This window comes from Beta vulgaris, chromosome 3, assembly GCF_026745355.1.
Source record: "Beta vulgaris subsp. vulgaris cultivar EL10 chromosome 3, EL10.2, whole genome shotgun sequence".
Lineage (NCBI taxonomy): Eukaryota > Viridiplantae > Streptophyta > Magnoliopsida > Caryophyllales > Amaranthaceae > Beta > Beta vulgaris.
In genome coordinates, this window is record NC_079204.1 from 20404022 (window position 1) to 20427140 (window position 23119).

Genomic DNA, 23119 nt, shown 5'->3' on the forward strand with positions numbered 1-23119 from the left:
GAGTAATATGAGAAGATAATCGCACAAAACCTTGTTGAGTAGCAACAAAAATGTTCCCATTAGGAAGCCCAACAGGACAAGTAGAAATGGGCACTAAATAAATCTAACATAAAAGCAACATTACCAGTAACATGGTGTGTAGCACCACTATCAATAATCCATGAACTGGAAAGAAACGTACCACTTAACCTGTCATCAGATAATTTAGAAGAACCAAAGAGCCCAGCAAGGGCCTTTCATTGCTCAAGAGTAAAGAGAGTGGGTGAAGATGATGAACCTACGACACCCGAAGCTAAAGCCGAAGAAGAAGCACTCACGACAGCATTAGCTTTGATGCTGCCGCGGGCACGACCAGTAGGGAGGCGAGAGCCTCGACCCTTGGAATCGGAACCATCCGGATAACCCACCAACTCATAACATTGGCCAATATCATGACCACTCCTTTTGCAATGTGTACAAACCAAAAGGGACCAGCCGCGAGAGGCCTCATGGCCTACTTTATGGCAGTGAGGACATGTTGGATGTCCTACTTTATGGCACTGAGGACATGTTGGACGGTCCATGGAGCCATGCCCATGCCCAGCACTTGCGCGGGCAACAAAACCTAGAACACCGGGCTTGTCATCATTGGGAGTTTTAATGGAACGAACACGTTCCTCTTGTACTACTAGTTGGTAAGCTCGGTCTAATGAAGGCAATGGATCACTAGAGAGGATTTGCGTACGGAGACGACTATAATAGTCTGAGTCAAGGACCATGAGAAAATCATGAAGGCGTTGATTTTCATGTCTTTCAACGTGAAAAGTGCCAGCCGAGCAAGGAGTAACACAAGTACATACAATCAATGGTTCATGCTTGAATAATTCTTACCATAAAACATTTAATTTGCCGTAATATGTGGAAATACTCATAGATTTTGTTTGTTCACATTTGGCTATGGCAGATTTTAGTTGGTGCATTCTAGGGCATTAATAGTGGCAAATCTTGTCTTTAAATGAGTCCATAATTGATGGGCTTTTCTAAACTTACTTAACGTACCTTTAACTTCAACATCAATGGTGTTAAGAAGCCATGAAACTATCATGGCATTCACGGTGGTCCACACCGACGCGGTGTAAGGGGAAATAGGGTTTGTGATTGAACCGTCAACAAACCCGTACTTGCGGCATGCTTCAAGCGCGAGTTGAACGTCACTAGCCCAGTCATCATAGTTGTCGGAACGTAACCGTGTGGGAGTGATAAAATCACCCGGTCGATCGCCGATTCCAAGGAAAAAAGGGTGGGTAATATCAGTTTTAGATAGGGGAGTCTCCGGCGACTTTTCTTTATCTTGATCGCCGGCCATGCCTCACGAGAGAAGTGAAAACAAAAATGTATTATGGCTCCAATACCATGTCAAGAAAGTGTTTAGGGTTTGAAGCTTGCTTTTCTCATTCATTACCACACCATATATATCTATTACGAACTAGGAAACTAAATATGCCAAGAACTCTACAATCAAAATGCTTCCTTTAATACATGATTCCCTAATAGTTTTGTAGCAGAGAGAAGGGAAATTTGGTGGTGGTGGATTGTCTAGTGGTCGAGGTGAGTTTGTCAGGAGAGAGAAACATGGAGAATTGAAAGATGGTGAGAGGAGAGAGAATGGGGTGGTGGAGGTGCACGACACTAGTTCAACTAGATTAATCGATGGTGGTGTTAAATGTTAATGGTGGACAGAGAGGGAAAATTGGGTTAATTGATTGGGGGAGAGAGGAGGGAGATTAATGGAGGTAGTCAAGGATTAGTGTGATAATTAGATCAATAAGGTATTAACTATTAATTACTGGCGAAGTTAATGGTTATTAGTCATTAAGGACATTATGTGATTTTATTGGAAAATCGAGGCTATATAATTATGGTGATTTCTATAAATTACAATGGTACATGGTGCAAAAAAAAATTTGTCAAAAATCTACAGTGGAAAAACCGAAATTGAAGTACATTGAGATGTGGAGAGTACATTCTCAGAAAAAATCATGATTTGAAAACCCATTTAGAATATTACGTACATCAAGTCTAGGTAACAACACCAAGGAGACTACGTGAAGTAGAGACGTGTTTTTAGAATATCGACTTTTTATATATTTTTTAAATACAAATTAGAGATGTAAAGACTAAAGTAGTGCATCGACATGCGTTAGAAGTGTAAGTGTGACTATTAAAAATGAACGGAGGTAGTATAAAATTGGAAACTCTACAATACACCACCAATGTTATATTTACATCGTCCATACAAATTTAGGCTCTATAAAAAGGAGATAAATCATCAGCTATTTTGGCTTATGATTCAGTTGGTTCTTTCTAACAAAAATTCTTTTCTTCTAAAGCTCCCTCTTCAACTAGCAGCAGAATGCCCCTTACCCCGTGGCATTTTCTTTGTGCTGGCTGCAAAAATATTAAATCCCAGGTTAGCAGCTCATTCAATCAACTAATAGTTGAAAGAAACATAGAAAGGTCACCAAGTTCAAGGAAAAAGAGGAAAGCGTGACTAGTGACAGTAAGAACACATACTATCTTCAACATCCTTCGTCTGATAGTAGTGAGGAGCGATCTCAACCAGCCACCCGGGTATTAACTCCGTTACCTGTAATTGTCGCAAAGTTAAATGTATATGTGCATTTACACAATAATGAAAACGAAACTTAAATAAAATAATTTTAGGGGACGAAGGGAAGGATGGAAAATCTACCTGTCTCATATATTCTTTTGTTGTCAAAACCAGTTCATGGTAAACAACCCATCTTGGTTGTGGCTCCATCTGTTCACAAAGGTAACACCATTCAGTTCCAACTTCCAAGAGAAAAAGCAAACACAAATTCTATTTGCAGGCTTATGGAAAGTAGGAGTCCGAGGGTAGGGGCAGGGCATGACAAAAATATATGACACATGACAAGCAGAAAATATCTACTCTCTCCATCTCCTGTTTGCTCCATTAGGGCTGAATTTACTTTTTGCTTTTTTTTTGGCGAGGCGGAGTTGATAAGAGAGAAAATTATTGGGACCAAGTGTCGTGAATGTGGGAATAAAGTGATGGACCTCCATGATCAATTTAGTATTTTTAAGGACTTTCCGATAATATATATGTGTATATGCAAAGACATATATTCCTTCCCAAGAAGGAAAAATGCAGATATAGTCGAACGGTAAAATTTCTCTTTGCCAAGGAGAAGATGCAGGTTTGATTCCCGCTATTCGCTCAAGGGAAAGTCCATCTATTGAGGAAATGGGGGCAAATAAACAAGGATGGAGGAGTATCTTTCTGTGCAAGGAATTACAAGAAATGCATCAGTAAATTTGAAGATAAGACAAACCCTATACTGAACTGTAAATTGCGAATTTGGTAATGCAAGCACTACCTTTTTCCCTTTTTGGTTGGGAGAGGAAGAAAAGGATTGAAACAGAGGAGCAGGGATGGGTTCAGAATTTAGAGGAATGAGACATTTGAAATTGTATTTTCACCTTTGTTATGAGATGTAACCTACCTAAAAATGTACAGGAAGCAATCTAAAAAAGAAAGAAAAAGAACCAGAAATTCATTGTAGAGAACAGAAATCAACAGCACACCTAATTATGGGTTTATGACACTCTTTAAAAGAGAAGCAGCAGCAGCAAAAGAAGCAGAAAGAAGAAAAATTTTGGATGTTCTTGTGAAAAAAACTATGATTCGAAATATTTACACAACATTTGCAAATATACCTTCACAAAAAGGGTCACATGAGAAACTTTTCTTAAGATAAAAAAAAAGAAAGAAAACTGGATAACATATTAGGAAACAAAAGTTTAAATCAAACAATCATCAGATAAGACTCCGCATTGAAGTCACCAAGAGAAAGCATGCCACTACCAACATACAACAGCTTACCTGGGCTAGACCTGAACTAGGATGTAGGTAGACAGTCTGAGAATGTTTAATTGTCCTATAAGATCCATTTTTCTGTAACTTTCCTGTGTGAGGGAAGAAACCTGAAGCAATTATTTCAATATCGCAATTAGAAAATCATCTTAAACAGAGCACAAGCCATAAACACAATTGATGAAAAGCTGAATAAGGCATTTGCAGATGAACCAGCTGTGATGGACTTTTTTATTGCTTCCAAATCATTTAGACTAGATGTGGATTCAATTTCGACCCTCTCCAAGAGCCCCTCGAGTTGGTCTCTTATATCCCTTGCTCGTTTCATACTCCTGACCTGAAACAAGGGATCCAAAATAATATATTTACCATAGATAGGAGAAAGATGAATCAAATAATTACAAATGACATAAAAGTTCAACACTAAATAGAATGATTAACACTCCAGAATTTAGATAAGAACAGGAAGACCTATTTATAACAAGATCATTTTAAGATAATTCAAATATATACCTGAACATAATTCTCAAAGCACCACATACTTCCGTAGTCACATGATTTCCAATCGTTGTATATCTAGGAAAAGAGGCAGGAGTGACAAAATTCAGCAAAATTTTCACAGAAATAAGCAGAACATTTAGCAAGGATATTTTTAAGACATAAGAACCAAGCATCTAGAGTCAAAATGAAATCAGGCTACACTGCTGAAGCCCTTCAGAAACGTCAATCATGCTTGGTATAAAATCTAAATTTATGCCATGGTATTTCTTAGAGCATTCTCACATGTCTAAGAAAGAAGGTGAAGCTCAGAAGAAGTCTGCATCCATGGAAAAGAATACTGTGTCTAATGTGTCTAATGCATCAGTATTGCAGAAGATATAATGGTCTGCATGAATTAATAAATATATTCAATAATATAAAGGCCTTTATCCTACACCTACCAGTGTGTTTTCTCCCTTTTTCAAGTTTCAGATTCTAATCAAAGAATCATCTGAACTAAGTGCTCAAAACAAGTCATACAATTAGTATAGCCCATTTATACCTTGAGAAGAGCAATATGGTCTCCAACATTGCCCTCATGGAATCTCATCCTTGCAGTGTCTGCATGGACTTGTTTATCCTTTGGTCGATAAAAAATCGAATTTCCAATAGACAGCATTGCTGCAATTGTAATTACTTCCTCAGAGCATTTATACTTCTCAGAAGCAACAATCATCTTCGATAACATGGGGTCCAGGGGAAATTCTGCCATTCTCCTCCCAACTTTAGTCAACTCACCAAGCTTATTCAAAGCACCAAGTGCATAAAGCAATTCAAGAGCTTTTAGTAATGCTTCAGACGGTGGTGGGTCCATGAAATCAAAGTTCAACAAGTCATGAATCCCAAGACTTTTAAGAGAAAGCACAACATTTGCAAGATTTGTTCGCTGAACTTCTGGGACAGTGTTATCTTCCAAATCCTGCTGGTAATTGTAAGCAGTATATAACCTATAACACTTTCCTGGACCTGTTCGTCCAGATCGTCCAGCACGTTGGTTTGCAGATGCCTTGGAGATAGGTGTCACCAGCAATGACTCCATCCCAGTTCGTGGGTTATATGACTTCATTTTGACGAATCCCGGATCTATAACATATTTAATCCCATGGATCGTTAGAGATGTCTCTGCAATATTAGTGGCCAACACAACCTTACGCGCCCCTTCAGGAGTAGGTTCAAATATCTTGGCTTGAAGATCTGTAGGTAGGTTGGCATAGATGGGGCATATAATGAGTTCAGCAATCTTTGTGCCAAGCCCCCTAGTCCTTTGCTTCATTATTTCCTCAGCTGTTTCAATCTCTTCTTGTCCAGTGAGAAAAATCAGAACATCACCAGGTGGTTCTCTGACATGTATTTGCAATGCAGTAACAATTGCTGCATCCAAATAATCCGCTTCTGGTGCCGTAGTGTAGTGAATCTCAACAGGGTAACGCCTCCCAGGAATTTTGAATATTGGAGCAGAATCAAAATAGTCACTGAACTTTTCAGCATCTAGTGTTGCACTTGAGATGAGTAACTTCAAGTCCGGCCGAAAGCGAGCAACATCCTATCACACGGGAGCACTTGTCTGAGTAGGTACCAACAGATAAGCACAGAAACACATATAATTGACTTCCATGTCTACACACGGTGCTGAAAATCTATATACTTCCTTTTGACTAGCTAACAGGATACTTGGAATAATATTACAAACCAAAATCTATCCAACCGCTGAACATCACATAGCAGAACAGATAAACCCCGTTAGTGACCGGGCAGGTAACCAATGCTCAAGTCAAGAAAACTATTAAGGGAATCTGACTAACGAGAGATTGCACCAACCTTGACCAAACCAAATAATATGTCAGTAGAAAGGGTCCTCTCATGTGCTTCATCCACCATGATAACACTGGGAAAAAAGAGTGATGTACCAGATGAATGTCTGGGTATTTACTTAAATAGAAGCATAGAGTTTGTGAATCTGAAAATAGCAAGTCACCTGTAGCTAGCAAGGTCTGGCTCACCAAGGAATTCACGAAGCAGCATACCATCTGTCATATACTTAAGAACAGTCTTCTCCGATGTGCAATCTTCAAATCGAATGGAATAACCCACCTGTACATAATTGGAAAAAAAACTGTTAGTTGCACCATCATTTCGCACAAAATATTGTACTAGAAGCTGCAAGATGATTGATCATAAATTACAATGGATACGCCACCAAACACAACATAACTTTCCAATATTCCAAAGGATAAATTATTATCAGTACTTAATTTGTACTTCAATGCTGATAGAATTCTGTTGAAATCACCCTAATTGCTAACATATTAATACCCTTATTTTAAAAATTCGTAAGCACCACGTATTACATGATGTATACCAAAATCATTACCTTTATTTCAAAATTTAGAAAGAGCTACAATATACAATAATACAGTTCAATATCAATAGTATAACCCCGGTACCTCTGAAGAGGTGCCTACCCCTGGCAGGAAGGAGGGGAGAACAAACATAAACTCCCCCCTAAACAATGAGAGGTTGTCTGCAGTCTGCACTTGGGGCTCAATCCGAAAAGCAAGATAAATGTGCTACTTCAAAATATCTAAGAGCAAACAATTTAAAGACTCAATTGGACTCAGCCAACTATAATTTAACGCCAAATATTAGTGAACATTTCTGCTCTGAGGAAACAGAAAGAGCAATAGATATTAACTATGTTAATCCAGATTTAGAGCCATAATACCATATCTCAGCTCATATATTGAGCTATAGACGCAGTACCATGATGTCTGAGCCACATAAGTCCCAGGAACACCAATTCTAGTTTAATTACAAATCTGATTCATCTCCATATCAGAGAACATTCAGAAGTTTAAAGACGGGAGAAACTAACAAGAAAAATAAAGGATAGGCAATTTCTCTTTCCAAAAGCACCAAATAACCACAAGCCACAACATCAGAAAGTAAGGTGATCCAGCAACTCGTGAACATGGCTTACCTCATGCCCAAGTTTCACACCCAATTCTTGGGAAACACGAGCCGAAACACTCATGGCAGCAACTCTCCTTGGTTGAGTACATCCAATCTGCATCACAGGGAAGCAATTATTCTAGACTCATGGAAAAATCTCAATGCATGCAATCACACATATCTAAAGCATTAGTGAGGCTTGAACCAATGTTAGAAAAACAGTGGTCGCGAAAATTATCGAGGCAATTACCAAGAAGAACTTCTAGAACAAGATACAAGAAAAACCGAATCAAAATTTTCAGATGTATATTTCAAATGAAGGTAAAATGAGCTCTCAAGGAGAAGATCCATGGGTCATCTCACTTCACATAAGTACATCTCTATTCTATATTTGGATTTTGAACTCCTAACCCTTTGGTGTCCACCCTTAAGTACCTAAATACCCCCAACTACCAACAAATATTACAAAACCAATACAAATCTCTATTATATATGGCAACACATGGGAGACACCAAAAAATAAAATATAGAAGAAAAAAGAAGGCTAACTACCTACTTTAGTTAAACAAAAAAAAAACATTTAAGATCACCTATATCTATCTTTGTTATATATGAAAATTTTAATATGTTTTCGCACGCATCGCGTGCATGTAAGACTAGTAACCCACTAAAAGAAACTAGACTGAGAAGCAGGTATACATGTCAATTCCAGGCCTTTACACAGCTGTATGATGCAACTTAAACTCAAGCAGATATTTCAAATTTACACAGCTAATTTGAACTTAAGCAGATATACATACAATTTTCAAGAAAAAAGACATAGAAGCAAGTATACATGTCAGCAAGTATGAACAATGGTCAAAGAAAAATTGAACTTGAAAAGGTTATATTTATCATCGATATTTCTTGATATATCAAACTAACATGGATGTAATGGAGCAACAAAACAATCCCATTTAATAATCATGTGGGGTTCAAGTCAAGCTTTTCGACCGGTTTAATTAGATGGGTCAACTTATTGTCAAAGATTCTGAAACCAATTATTTGTCAGCTCTAGTTATACCAGAGTCCTACTTTTACAAGTAGCATGACTGTGAGATACAAATCCATGGTAAACTAAAGAAGCATTACATCATCTGCTCAAGATGTAAAAAGTCACTGTTTACTTCGTTTTTGCGCAGAAGCTGTTTCCAGCCTAAGGTCTTCTTCAATCTGCAAAAAAACAAATGTTAGAGCGCAGATTTCGATGACCACGTACAACTCATTTTTTTTACTCCGCAAGTGATCTACAGTTGGTGCTTTCTATCTATTTACTAGGCCATTTGTATACACCCTAAAACAGCCATACACATCATGGGTTGGACGAATAAGAGCTTGCTTGAATGCGTTCGAGAGATACCTTAGCTTACCAGACCCGTCATCCTTAAAGCCCAATCTCCGTGGTTCAAATCAATGATACAAGGAACGAGAGAGTCGATGCGAAACGTGGTACGGAAACGGGTACGGGAAACACTACCTTGGGTGAATCGGGAACGTTGGGTTATTTTTACTGATTTTTTTTTAAACTTCAGAATTCAGATACAAGATTAAAAGTTGAATAGAAGACTGATTAAAAAGATCAGAAGGAAAGGCAAATACAAATCACATAAGCCCATATAAGCTCTTTTATTAAAATTCCATTTTTCTTTTTTTTTTTTAGGAGGAAGAAGTCATTTTGGATTTGCATGTAAGGCTGCAAGCTGCAAAATAGAAGTACAAGTAGGCACGTGGTCCGTAAAAGCCCCACCCACTTATACCACTTTCTTCTACCTCTCTTTCTCTCTCCTCTGCCTTCTTCAGAACTTCTTCTTCTTCCCCTTCATCAACATAACCTCCATTATCAAACCTTCAACTTCCAAACTCCAAAGCCGCAAAAAAAAAAAAAAAACCAAAAATTTAAATTAAAGACAGAAAAATATGATATATATTTCGAAAAACAAAAGCCCTAAGGTTTTATGATCTATTACAGGCGAACATTGCCTCAATTATTCAACTAAAATTGTCGAACAAAACCCTAGTTTTGCAATGGGGCTCAATTGGTTGGGTTTCTTACCCTGAAATTAGGGACGTCGCCTTAGGTGATCTGATTCGCGAACAGAGGCGACCTGAGTCATGTTTGTTCTGCGACTGGGGACGAACGATCTGGATCGCAGATCAGACGAGCGTCCCGCGTCCCTTGTATCACTGGTTCAAATCTCTATTATATAAGGCAACACTTGAGGAGTTTGGTATCTATTTGAAATACCTTAAATACCCTTTGTTTTTCAAAAAAATATCTTACAATTTAATGTTGATATACTATGACTATCGTACATCTTTTTTATAACTTGAAGCACACATTGTGTGCATTTGAGTCTAGTCCACTTCTAAGCGAGCAGAAGGTCCAAAAAGGATAAGTGAGTTTGATTTGAGTCTTGCCTCTTGGCTTACTTGACAACTGGACACCTACTCATAAACGCGGGCACTGCTTCAGGATGATCTAGTTACAAGTTTTCACTTCTTTGTGAATGGAAGATTTGTCTCCGGGTCTACGTTGAAAGCAAATTAGAGTCACTTTGACCGCATCAAAGTACAGACATAAGCACATCTTTTTGACTGGGGAATAGACGGATGGGATTGTCCCTAAAAGGGGGACTCTAACTAAGAAAGTGGAATACTCATCAGTGGATTCAACTATTCACCCAATGTTGTTTACAATGTTGTATGGGAAACTGTCCTTTCCAGTAGACGGGTACCTGTCCCCGGAAGATAGATGCCACGGAGAAGACCCTAAAATCTCTTGCTTGGTTCATGTCTCCGTTTGCGGGATCCACGAGGGACTCCTAAATTGCAACTCAGTTAACAAGGCCCTGTCAAGCATGCTATGCTAACTTATCTTATTTTCTTTTTTCTCTAGGATACAAGTATGCCCATGACTGCTTTGGTGTCCAGCCTCACCATTATCAAGGAGTAGTAGAGATTCTTAGCTTTCATGATCCAGATGACCTGGTTTCAAGTCTCTCAAAAAAAAAAACCTGACAACCAAAAACTGATTTTCATTTGAATGCAAGCACTAAGCAGGTAAACTACCTTCTCGAGCTTCTATTTCTTCCGTTGGAGGAGATTCCAGAATTGCCAGAAAACTCTTCTTTCGATAATAAATCAATCCTTACGCTCAAAGAGATTTCTAAAACAAACAATGGCTGGAGAATTCAGACTACACCAACTTTTCTCTGAAATAGAAAGAGAATACATAAAGAAAGCACAAAATTCCTACCATTCCAACTTTTGTATATCCAGCTTCATGGAGGTACTGTGGTATCTGAGTTGTCTTTCCAGAACCAGTCTCTCCAACAATTATGAGAACCTAGAACACAATAAGGGGGTCAAATCATAACCCACAATACCACACATCACACTAACAATAAACATCATGCAACAAACGTTAGAAAAACCTGATGATCGCGGACAGCACTCAGTAGCTCCTCTCGATATGGATAGATTGGCAGGGTTTTGCGCTCTTCCTGAACACCGACAAATAAAAATTAGCTAAGGATTCATGAGCATATAATTAAGTGCTCAAACAAAAGCAGCGTTATGAAAAAGATCCAGCAAATCTGTTAAAGCTGCATGTCTCTGAAAGTATATACTACCTCCGTTCTTTTTTTAATTGTAACAATAGGTTTAGACACGGTTTTTAAGCAAATGAAAAAGGTGGGTAATTAAGCATAAAGGTACCCTTTAATTTACGAGAGTACGAGAGAGAATGATCACTTAATAAAGTATCAGTACCCCTTTAACAATAAAAGGTGGGTTCGTGAATAATTAAGGAGAGTTTTAGTAGTATAAAGTGAAGTTAACAATGTCAACCAAAGTTGCTTTTATACCAAAAGTGAAATTGTTGCAATAGATGTGAAACTACCCTAAATAGTGATTGTTGCAATAGAAAAAGAACAGAGGAAGTAGATAACAATCCTAAAGATTAAAGAGTCATAAGACATTAAAGAGCCTCAGAACTGCATATGTGAGTTCATAGACATTAGCAAGATAGGAACACAAGCAGACATACTATCCCTGTAATTAGCAAATCATACTTCAACAATAATAACTTCTCCAACAACCAAAAAGAAGCTTTCGGCCGAATTCAAAACGAGAAAAGCATCCAAAGTACAGCACATATAATTTAGAAGGGGACTCCCAAGAACTACACATAAACGTAGTTCGTAAGTTATGTCCATCAGCGAGGCCATCTTCATGGTTTTCCCTCCAATAACTGCTAAATGAGAAGCCATTTTTGCCTCAGTTACTTCTCCTTCACGGACCTCCATCCATTCTTTTTGTTATCCCATTCAACTTCCTTCCTTTTAGTGTCATCTAGCTCCCACATGTTTCTCGACCACAATGAAGAGATTCTGTAGTCAACTCTGACTCTAATTTGATACTTTTCTTCTACCTCCATCTCGAACTCTCACTCATGAAGTGGCCCCACTGGTGATAAACGTTTATGGGTAGTGCTACTCAAAACACTTGTTATTTTCAAGCTAGTTATTGAATGTTACATAGCTCTGTGACGTAGTTATTCTCAAAAGTCGACATTTAGCAGGCAGTTGCTAACCAAAAATATGCTACAAACATGACAAAAGGACAATTGGCTGACAATCCGAAATTGAGCCACATTTGCAGCATTCAAAACCACGAATAACCCTCGTTTTCCAGAAAGTAGACATCAAAATTTTGAGCACATTCACTCCAATTTAGTCCATGGTTCAAATAATTAACAGAGAACGAGAAGTCCCATGTTTCTAATACATATATACATACATGGAAAAAGAAAGCAAGCAATGCATTGTGCAAAGAAAAACCTGTACTGTAAATTTCAAGAATGCTTTATATCCTAATCAACATTGCTCCATACAACCAATATAATGATGGCTGCTAGGATGTTATATATATGATTTGCTTAGCTTCTAAATGCTCCTGCATATTAAACGGGTTGATGCATAAGATACTCCGAGTGGTACAACCCTTGATATTCTACAATTCTTTATCGATAAAGCGTCACGAAGATGAACAAGATGAAGATAGAGAGAGACATGAAACTAATGATTATAAAGTTAAATGAGCTTAGGGCACTCATGGAAGAGGACCATGAATCCTCTTGATACAAAAGGTTCATGGGCATATAAAAAAATTTCATTGCAAAATAGATCTACTATTGTTTGTACAATATAACACAGTTCTTATGAAAAGAAACCAATTAGATAAGTAGAAAATATATGGAAATAAAACCAACGTGAAATCCCTGACCTTTGGGAAATCCAAAAAAATGAAGCGAGAATGGGGACATAAGCAATAGAAGCCAGGAAGACCCAATGAAGCGCGTGTATTACAGCAATTTAATTCAAAACATTCAACTGATACAGATTTGGAAATTTGCACATTTTACATTATTCAAACTCAATTTATCGATATGTTTCAAATTCTACGTTTTATATGTCAGAATTTTAGGATGTCAGTTAATTTTATTCATCTTATGCCAATACGACATTAGACCCTCCATCACCACCTGAGCAGCCTGCTAACTATGTCCTTTTTTCAGTTGATGGTGAAGGTGAAAGCCGTGAAAATACAAGTATGAACCGAAATGCATGAGCAAAATACAAACCTGCAGCTTCTCCAAAGCGGATTTTGGTTTGGAGTCCTCATCTGCCTCCATTAACATCTCATCTTTTAACTGCAAAAAGAGAAGAAAACTAAATGCAGGATTGAGCACAAGCCACCAATCAAGTATAAACTTCATTATGACGTAATCCAGTCTACCTCATCCCCATCCATCACAGAGGCCTTGATGAAGTCAATCTGATCTTCAAAGACATATCTGCATTATAATTTGAACAGACTGAAGTACTTAGTTAAATATTCAAACATTAGCAACATAACCATATGCAATCTACAAAAGAACATATCTCACTCATAATTGTCTGCATTCTGCGTTTTATTTTTAGAACCAAATTTGAGGGTTGCTTTTCCTGGAAGAAAGGGATTCAGTTTAGAGGGGAAAAAAAGGTAAAGACAATTGAGAATGTGAAACTATGCTTCAGAATTTTCCTGATATGCTAACTTACCAATCTGGTGCTCCTCCCATGCTTCTTGTTCAGCAAATGGGTTCATCTTACCCCCAGACTCACCTCCATCTCTAATTCACAAAAATGAGGAGACATAAAGCATATTAAGATGGGAAATAATATTTTAATAACTATTTTCACTCCACGTAGAGAAAAGGTACTGTGTCAACTGCAAAGATAAAACATTACAATGGCAGACCTGTAACGCTGTAAAGCAACAGCAAATCTTTTCTCTTGGTTCACTCCTCCTTCCACATCATACGCATCCGGTATTCTGTACTGCAATTAAGAAACAGTCACATGTAGAAGAAGCAATCAGAATCCACAGAGAGATATTCACATACAATGCTAAAACTCAATTTATAACCAATATTTGAGATGGAGATCAATTGAACTTATTTTGATTTCATTGCTAAATGTAACATGTCCATTAACTCATTTCAAAGGACTGCATCCATAGAACACTACCAACATGATAACTGTTGTATCCTAACCAGAAGTTTAACTACATGATCAATAAAAAGAGGGAAAAAAAATGAACCTAAAGAATCAATTTCAAAACTTGATATCAATTAAAAGGGGCCTCAGATACAGCTATCACATATTCAAAAGCACTCGAGTGGTAAATCACCTCGCTTATCTCACTCGCATCTTCTCCCCGCCTTTTGGAGACAAGCTCATAAATTTCCTTTTTGTACCTGTCACAATGTACACGTCATGAGCAACTCAAATTTTCAAATTAAAGAAAACTTCTTAGAAGTTCGACCAACCAACAAACATAGATACATTTCAGCAACACAAACCAGATCACAATTCAAGAAACTTCAAAGGTTCTAAAAGTCTGAGAAACCATATCAAATTATGCTAACAAGATATCCATATTGTCAACAAAACAATAGGCCAGCAACTAATAGCACACATGGAAACCTTTAAGGAAACAGATAAAGCATTTCAAAAGCACAGTCCGCATCTGGAATTTAACTTTTTAATCAGAAGACACAACTAGAAAAAAAGACAACATGAACTGAAGAATCCAGTTCTTGATTAAAAAAGCTGACACTAGCTGGTGAAATAATGGAGAGTCAGAAAAAAAATTTGTCAACCCCCCCCCCCCCCACACCAAAAAAAAAAAAATTGACTTTTCTTCATTATGACCTGGGCAATCAGATTCTGCAAATGGAAATTTTGATCTCCATCCTTGAATTAATGCTGTTCTAGCATTAGATCCAAAATAATCCAAAACTCAAACACCGCAAATATATTGGCTGAGGAGAAATCAATAAAAACCATGCAAGGGATCTTGAGAAGCTCTCAGCGAATTCCATGGAGATTGGGCAAGGGCCAATTTTTAGTACATATTCCGAAAGTACCAGAAACCCCGTAAGACTATCTAATTACAGTTGTGAAACATTACACACTAAAAACTACATTTACAAGAAACAAGTTAGCAAATCCTTGGCCACAAACTTACAATGGTGACACAAAAGATAAGCCATCAATAAATACATGGACAATGTATTACCTCAATTCACGACGTTCTGCTTCAGTCAGCTTAACACCATCAAATAGGTACTGTTCATCTTCTATCTCATCTCTTCATTATTAAAAACTTTCAAAGGTCAGACTTCAAAGAGACGAGTCAAAACTCAAAAAAAATGTGAAGTAGAAAACTAGAAAAGGGGGGAGGGGGAAGGAAGTGATATTGCAGTGTACCTGAGCTCCTCTAATTTTTTTTCCTCCCTTTTCTTCAAGTATTCTTGTCTTGAAACTTTTCTGCAGGAGATGAGTAAAACATATGTGAAGCAGCATTAGCAAAGCTAACAAAAAACAGAGATTTTTGAGCTTTAAACCTATTTTACTATATCGTTGAGACGTCATAGTGACCAAAAGTGAATTTTATGTCAAGTTCACAAATTGCATGCAGCAAGGGCTAAGGAGTCATAGTGCCATACAACAAAGTCAATGAGCCAAGGCAATAAATTGCAGAAAAGAGTAAAGGAAGAAATGGTCTTTCACTGACAACATTAGAACATAAAGGAGCAGTCGTAGAAAATTAATTACAAATTCTGAAACTAATTAAAGAATATTACTAAAGAGTGAAAAGGTCTCCAGAAAAGAGATTGAAAACTCATTAAAAGAATAATACACATAAAAGGGAAGAAAGCAAATAATCTTGATCAGAGAAATGTATGTTTTGCAGTTGCAAATAATAGTTTGATACGGTGGAGCTAAATACATCCTATGCAATAAATTAGCATGTACTCTACATACTAACTCAGAAAGATTACAAGGATATAAAAGCAGAATCTACATTGCCTAGATGCATATAGAGCATAGTTTTACAAGGCAGCACGAACACCAAGGTGCAAAGGGTCCTTGAAGCCTAGGAGTGAGGCGCAAGGCAAAGGCACATGCATCCTGTAGGCGAGGCACACCTTTATTAATTTTTACTTATTTTATAATACTTTATTCAGGTTTTTGTGGTATAAAAGTTCAACTTGTTATATAAAGCCCAAATTTATAAAAAAAAATTAAAGTTGAAGCAATGAGTTACAAAAATACAAATGAACAAAGAGATTTCAAAAAAAAGTCAAAAGCATGAGAAATGCAATATATGGAGACAGCAAAAAAACTTCTTCTCAGAAGAGGAGTCGGCTAATCTTGACTAATTCTTGTCAAAAGAGAAACAATGACAGGCAAAGATCATCGATAAACACTAGCCGGAATTTTTTGTCATAGTTCAAGTCACCTGCTTTCTCCAATTTTGACTAATTCTTAACTAGAGTTTAAACTAAATTAAGGCTTTTGATAGAACCCCAAATTGAAGCAAATTTATGCAATTACTGGAAAGCTTTAACTTTAATCAGTGTCTTAAAGCCTAGTAGAACATAAAAATAATTTTATGCGAGTTTTTTTGGTTTTAACTCAGATCTTCTCCTCCTTCATCAGCTCTTCATAAAAGCTTATTAGGAACTACACCTTGGGCCTTGCTGAAGGCAGCTGATGGTGCACGCATCCTGGCACCGTAGTTTGCTGCGCCCAACTTTAAGGATGGATTTGGTCTTGCCCCTCCCCTAGACGTGCCACTTCATTAAAACTAATATATAGGCCTATAGGGTGCATGGGAAGTCATACTAACAAATTTGCTTCTCTTTCACAATTCATTGAAAACCAACTACACAACCCAACATGAAAATCGATAGTAATTGCCCCTCTATGAGACTAATTTATCATTTCCTGCAATAAACTGCGTGTATCTTTTCTACCAGCGAATTATTTCGGACATACCCCTCCTTGTCTAGCTTTTGACTTAAATAATTTAAGGCTTTTGTATAGCTGGAGTCAAGTTTGAGAAGCGAAACTTTGATTGTTCATGATAAGATAAATTGCTCCATGATAGTTTGAGGGCATGAGGTTTCTCATTTAGCCTCAATTTGTACATGGGTAACACTCCCTTGGTGTTTTTTAAGATATATCTCTGCAATTCTCCCCCAAAGAAAATCCCACAAAAAAATGATGCATTCAATACATCAAATGACGACTTTGTTCTTTTATAAAAGGTAGAGAAACATAAGTTGGCCTCTCTACCACAAGGTCTACTCAAAGTCCATTAATGTCTGATGATACTAGGAAGAAAATATAAAAATGAAAAAGCAACGCCAGCTACGTAGTCCAGCGGATGATTGGAGTAAGGTTAAAGAACAGATATGAAAATGGAGACACCAGATCAGATGAAGAAATATCCGCAATGCATTCTTACCCAAAACCTCTAGAGCACCCCCAATCCGCATTAACCATATTCTGATCTCACAACAAATAAAGAAATCATTTGCCTATCCTTGGCATGATGACAGAGCCTATAAGATTAAGTTGGTTTCGAATGACTAGGAGTCCTACTCTGAAGTCATAATAAATATTCGATAGCTTCATGACCCTTCACCATATCTGCTCCATCAATATTTCTTCTGACGTTGATAAGATATCCACCGTCTCAAATAGTGGTCCAAGATGAAGCTTCGAGAGCACAATGTACAACTAAAATCAGTTTAAAAAGGATTTTCTTTATTCTTATGCTTCAGTAGAATTTTAGAAAGAGCACACAAGAGAAAGAGGGAGGACGAGGTATGTAGGGACCAGAAAAGCATTAAGAATAAATAGTGGTAGAGCAGGTGCTCAGATACAAGTAAAATTAAAATGGAGGCTCTCTTGCTATCATGTCTACTAATATTTCCAATAGCACGTCCCCTATAAGCTCAAAGTAAAGCAATATGCAAGCAAAAAAAAAAAAAAGTTGAGCTTGACTGCATATTTAACAAGTAACTAACCTAAGAGCATCAATATCATCTTGCTCCAAAGCTTTGGATCTCCGGATTGCCTCTTCTGTAAAAAAATGAAATGTACTCTCAAACAATAAAACAATATAACGATCGTTTCTCAAACAAACAAAAAAGAACAATGGAATAATTTCAAAATTCAAACTTGAAAAATTCCCCCTTTTAAGACAGAAATGCAGTCATCTATAACAAACCTTCCTCCTTCTTCGTTAATTTTGTCTCTGTTGGCTGCAAATTAAACCAATATCAATAGGAGAATGCAAAAACTCGGAAAGAACATAAAACAGAAATAACAGAGGGGAAACCTCACAACCAAATGATAACCAAAATTAAAAGCTATTATGCATCAACCAAGTACAATGCAATAGATTGTACATGATTACAGAATGAATTACTCATGAAACTGCAAGGAAAAAAAGCCAGATAGGCAATGCCAGAAAGAAACAGAACTAAAGCACATCAAAGAAACAGCCTTCAGCGTAGAAAAAAAATAGATCCTAAAGAGTAAGTAATAGCTAATTCACTTGAAATTTTAGAACAATAAATAGATTCCACTCTTCCAGTGTGATTCAGGAATTTTTTATCTTGGCATCAGGGTAATGAATCTCGTCAAGACATGCATTCTAGATAAGCAACAGAGGATGGTACACGAAGCATAAGTAATAACAGTGTCATAAGTCAGAACTCAGAAGGACCAATCTTGCAGATTTAAGATATAGTAGCACGGATGAGATAATAGTATGAAACAATCCTGCGCATAAGAAGGTTACCTTCCTTGTTCGAGCAGCATCCCGTTCTTTAATATGTCTTTCCAATTCTTCCCTATCTCTTTGATCTCGTAATCTTTCTTCTTCTGACTGTATAATTAAACAGACAAATCAGCAAAACATCACGGAAAGAAATCTTATTTAGAAATGCAGCGTATAATGTACACCATGTCATGCATTTATAATTACTTTTCATAAGAAAGCAACGATTATTTGCGTAAGCTTCTACCATAAAGTTGTTCTTCCCATACATGATATTTTCTTGAGATCATATTAGCATTATTAGACGACTGAATAACACAGATAGAGGCACAGAATCCACTTAGCCAAGTAATTTGCTATAGTACCTATAGTTGTAAGTTATAACCTAACACTTCATATCCTATGTCTCGTACGGAGAATAAGTAAACACCTCATTAAGTCAGTAAAAAAGAAGGGGGGGATTGTAATCCTTTGTACGAGGTATTATCTTCATAATCTCAAGTAGTCGTCAAATCCCTTCTTTGTCAATGGGGGAACGTTGTCAGATTTTGACTTCTTCATGACCTGTAATGTATTATGAGATGATAGCATTACAGCCAGTAGTAATCAGAACCCGTACTCACAATCAAAGTTCAATATACTCAACTAAAAGACCTTCTTTGTCCAAATACATTCCATATATCGAAAGGTATCTAAAAGTTGCCAATAAACAAAAAAAAAGGTCATACTCCATCGTACAAGGTAATACATGTATGAGCGCCTTTAATGCTTTAGTTTAAGAAGTAGGCACAAAGGCCGTAGATTTGGGAAAAGCAGGCTATTCTGAGCAAAAGCTTTATTTTCCAACTAGTAGGAGCATTGTTTGCAGAGAACGAGAAAAATAGCATGCGACTGATGGATGACTCATAATAGGCAAAGTAAACTTAGCCCTGCACTAAATAAATCCAATTATGTTAATGGGGACTTAAATTTCAGGTCTACTTTTTTACTCAGCTCAGATGAACCTAGAAAACTATTGCTTATCTTAGTTAGGCCTCATAAGATTTCTCTTTTCACATGATCAACTAACCACAATGACTGTCATGCAACTAATCAAAGAATTCATATAGTCCCGCTAATAGACACAGCACCCTTATCGTTTTGCACCATTAGCGTGCTTTTCATGTGTCCAGACCCTAGCTGTGGAAACATGTTTGGTTGTTCTTCATGTAAGCCAGTCTTGTAGGATTCTATAGACGGTGTTTTCATAACCTTATTGGCGAATTAACTTAACAATTTCCAATAAGCAAGAGTATAAATTAGAGATACCCTAACTCACTAAACATTGGTAAGAGAAGGCTATATAATCACCACTTCCATGTCCACAACGAGAAACTAAATTATTTTATCCCAATATAAATCCTCACAAAAAATAGGATCACTTGAAAAGTAAGTAATTAGGTCACTACTGTAAAATCAATTTCCATGGACCAATCACATTTTCCCTAATAAGTAATAAGTACTAAAAAAAGATACAGACTAATGAGAATAGTGGAAAGGAGGACAGATACACTGAATTGAGACATAACAACCTGTGCATACCTCAGAACCATCATCGTCATCATCGACATCAGAAGTTTTTCTCTTCACTTGTCTTTCTTGTTCTCTGCTTGCCATGGCCTGCAGTATGGTATTAAGTCAACAGAAAGGTGACAAGTTAATACATAATTAAATCATCTAGCAGCTTACCATACTAAAGAAAACTGAATCAATCAGTAAAAAGGTTAACACTATGCCTCATCATCATCATCATCGTCAAGATCGTCATTCTTCTTCCTGAACCGTTTCTTACGAGAATCTAGCTTCTTTGACTCGGAAACAACGGTAGTAGAAGATGTTTTCTCAGTAATTGGCATTTCATCATCGTCATCATCAGCATCTAATAGCTGATAAGACTTCTGTTTCCTCGCCAACATTGCTGCCTCCCTTTCTTGCTTCTGATAAAGCTGATAGAAGATACAGTACAAACTTGATTAGTTTTTGAAAGATCTATAGTTTCTGCTCTATCCTCTTTTCCAACAATTAACGAATCATGTCAGGATAATCTGTAACCATGACAAATAACAGCGGGAATAAAATGGAACAGGAAACTTATGTTCCTAACCAACACTGCCTATGACCACAGATTACCCATGCTTCCATGTCAACCACAAGGTACACCAAGTATAACAAATGTCAACACAACAGAGCTGAAAAATCTACTCTTGGAAATACTTCAGCTTCAAGATTGATCAACCAAAATATCGAAATATCACACCTATTTTTTATAAAGACTTAGGCAAACCAAGCTTACGAAAGGAGCCCCGTTACTCATTATCGGTTATGATGGTAGCACATTATGGTAATATATGTTTTTCTCGTTAATAGTCTTAATAGCACTAGCATGTAAAAACACAAACTTGTTCTTCATCTGACCCTCTCACCAAAAATTTTAACGGCTTTCTTATGATTCATCTTTACTTATTTCAACTCAATCGCAAATCCATAAGCTTATCTATCTCTCATCTATATCCTCATTGAGTTAGGAACAACTCAGTATCAACCAGGTGGGACAACTTTTGGATTAGAGAGATTCAATAATTGTTGTAAGTAATGAGTTTCACATTCAAAAATATCAAAACACAATCTCTAGTATCAAACAACACAGTTAAAAATATCCAAAACTATGACTTTACGACGAAATAGGGTCTATTCAAATGTATTGGCTGATTGGAAAATTTTCAACTAGATTATTAAAAATCCTGAAGGCAAGAAGATAATTTGCTAGCAATATTAAACCCAACAAAAGCACTAAAAATTTTTAAAAATGAAAGAATATTATTTCTATTTACACCTCCTTAGTAATAGTATCATGTGTATTACACAAGTCCAAAACTACCACTACTAACCATCACAACTGAAAATTTTACATCCAATTCAAAGCCAAACTTACATTAACTCCAGCATTTTTACGAGGAACCCGGGCATATATCTCTTCAGCAAAAGCACGCGTTTCATTAGACGTTGAAAGCCCAAACTCCACAAGCTTACCCACAACATCACCAGGGGAAGCAGCTTGCTTAGCTGCCATATAAACAAAATTAACAACTTCAAATATCTTCTTTTTACCTAAAATAAGAATATATAACAAAAAAAATTCAGCACTCACTTAAACCAATAACGTATTGGACGACGGTAGGCTGAGAATAACCGAGAAGGGAGATCAATTTGTCGGAGACCCATGATTTTAAGTTCGCTTCACTCCCCATAACAGCAAGTTGAAGCTGCACAAATCAACCCATTTAAAACTATATTGTTATTTAATCAAAACTGAATTACAATCAAGGACAATTATAAATTCATGAGAAATCAAAAAAGAAACCCCAAAAATCCAGCTCAAAAATCATAAGAGGCATTAAACATTTAAGGTAGAGATAAATTTAGCACCAACTTCCTACTTACACAAAAACATGAGAAAATTAACAACAAATAAGAAGAAGAAGATGGGGAAGGAGAGAGATGATACCTTGCCACTTGCCAGGTGCGGTCGTGCGAAGCTGCCAGTGGTGTTGAGATGGCAAAGAGGCTAAAATGAAGTGGAAGAGGGCAAGAGGCCTCGTCGAGTCGCCGGTAAGTAACTCAGTTTGAGAGAGTGAAAATGTGAAATGAAACGGCGGAGAACAAAGTTTTGCTTTTTCCTGATTTTTCGATTTTTGTTTAAAAAAGTTAAGCATAAATACAGGACTTAACATTTGATATTTTTCACCTTTAAGAATTGTTTTTTCACCTTTAAGGACCTAGAGTTAAATCTCATCCCATTTAACTCACCTGAGTTCAGCGAAAAGTTAAAGTCCTTAAAAAAGAAAAGTTAAGTCCTTCATTGTATTAATTACATCAAAAACTTAGGTCCTTCATTGCATTTATATAACCAAAAAATTAATTTCTTACTATTTATACTTAACTCGAGAATATTAGCTAAGAGCAACTTATAGTGATCTTAAAATAAAAATCATCCATTTCTCTCTCCTCTTTATCTCTCTATACAATTTCATCCTATGATTTTTTTGATATGTTTCTTTAACAATGACTAAAAGTAAAAAGATCATATATATATATATATATATATATATGGAGAAAAAAATATTTGTAAAATCTAGCAATGTAGATTTCTAAGAGCTCTACAAAATAAAACCAATGATATTTTTTTATTTTATTTTTTGGTATTGTATTTTTCAAGATATACATAACTTTTACAATATTTGTAATAAAATAATATTTTCTCTTTCATCAAAGCAGTGTCACTTGACACAAAAGTATCAAAGCAGCAACACTTTGAGCTTGTTTGGTTAACCTTTAAATGCATGAGATATTTTCATTTTAGGTGTCCCAAAATATAGTTCCCATTTGCATATTTAGTTCCATACTTTTCCATAATCTATACAAATATATTAAAAGGCGTGCGAAAACAAGAAACTGTGCCACGTGGCGCTC

General features: G+C 36.6%; 1 protein-coding gene across 3 annotated transcripts; it reads right to left on the reverse strand.

Annotated features, from left to right (window-relative positions):
- Positions 1-2179: 2179 nt before the first annotated feature.
- Positions 2180-22319, reverse strand: LOC104906947 (pre-mRNA-splicing factor ATP-dependent RNA helicase DEAH1). Of its 3 annotated transcripts, XM_010695781.3 has the most exons (28): positions 22155-22319; positions 21798-21912; positions 21582-21712; positions 20386-20595; positions 20192-20269; positions 18632-18718; positions 18056-18089; positions 17853-17907; positions 15241-15300; positions 15050-15121; positions 14159-14225; positions 13727-13806; positions 13528-13598; positions 13374-13431; positions 13223-13280; positions 13068-13136; positions 10858-10926; positions 10680-10769; positions 7413-7499; positions 6411-6526; positions 6254-6320; positions 4938-5978; positions 4409-4471; positions 4109-4232; positions 3905-4005; positions 2732-2800; positions 2554-2626; positions 2180-2427 (listed from the first exon to the last, which is right to left on the reverse strand). In XM_010695781.3, exons 2-28 carry the CDS (start codon positions 21895-21897, stop codon positions 2378-2380), a joined length of 3180 nt encoding a protein of 1059 aa, XP_010694083.2. In that variant the 5' UTR covers positions 21898-21912; positions 22155-22319; the 3' UTR covers positions 2180-2377. The 3 variants fall into 3 exon arrangements, with proteins under 3 accessions (XP_010694083.2, XP_010694088.2, XP_048497219.1); XM_010695786.4 differs by lacking the exons at positions 21582-21712; positions 21798-21912; positions 22155-22319 and having other exon boundaries at positions 20339-20478; XM_048641262.1 differs by lacking the exons at positions 20386-20595; positions 21582-21712; positions 21798-21912; positions 22155-22319 and having other exon boundaries at positions 20182-20226.
- Between the last annotated feature and the right edge of the window lie 800 nt (positions 22320-23119).

Coding starts and splice junctions, on each gene's coding strand:
- LOC104906947 (XM_010695781.3), bottom strand. CDS start 21,897: ATGGGGAGTGAAGCGAACTTAAAATCATGGGTCTCCGACAAATTGATC. Junction 13,432..13,527: donor ATGGGAGGAGCACCAGATTG/GTAAGTTAGCAT, acceptor CCTTTCTTCCAG/GAAAAGCAACCCTCAAATTT. Junction 5,979..6,253: donor TATTATTTGGTTTGGTCAAG/GTTGGTGCAATC, acceptor CCCGTGTGATAG/GATGTTGCTCGCTTTCGGCC.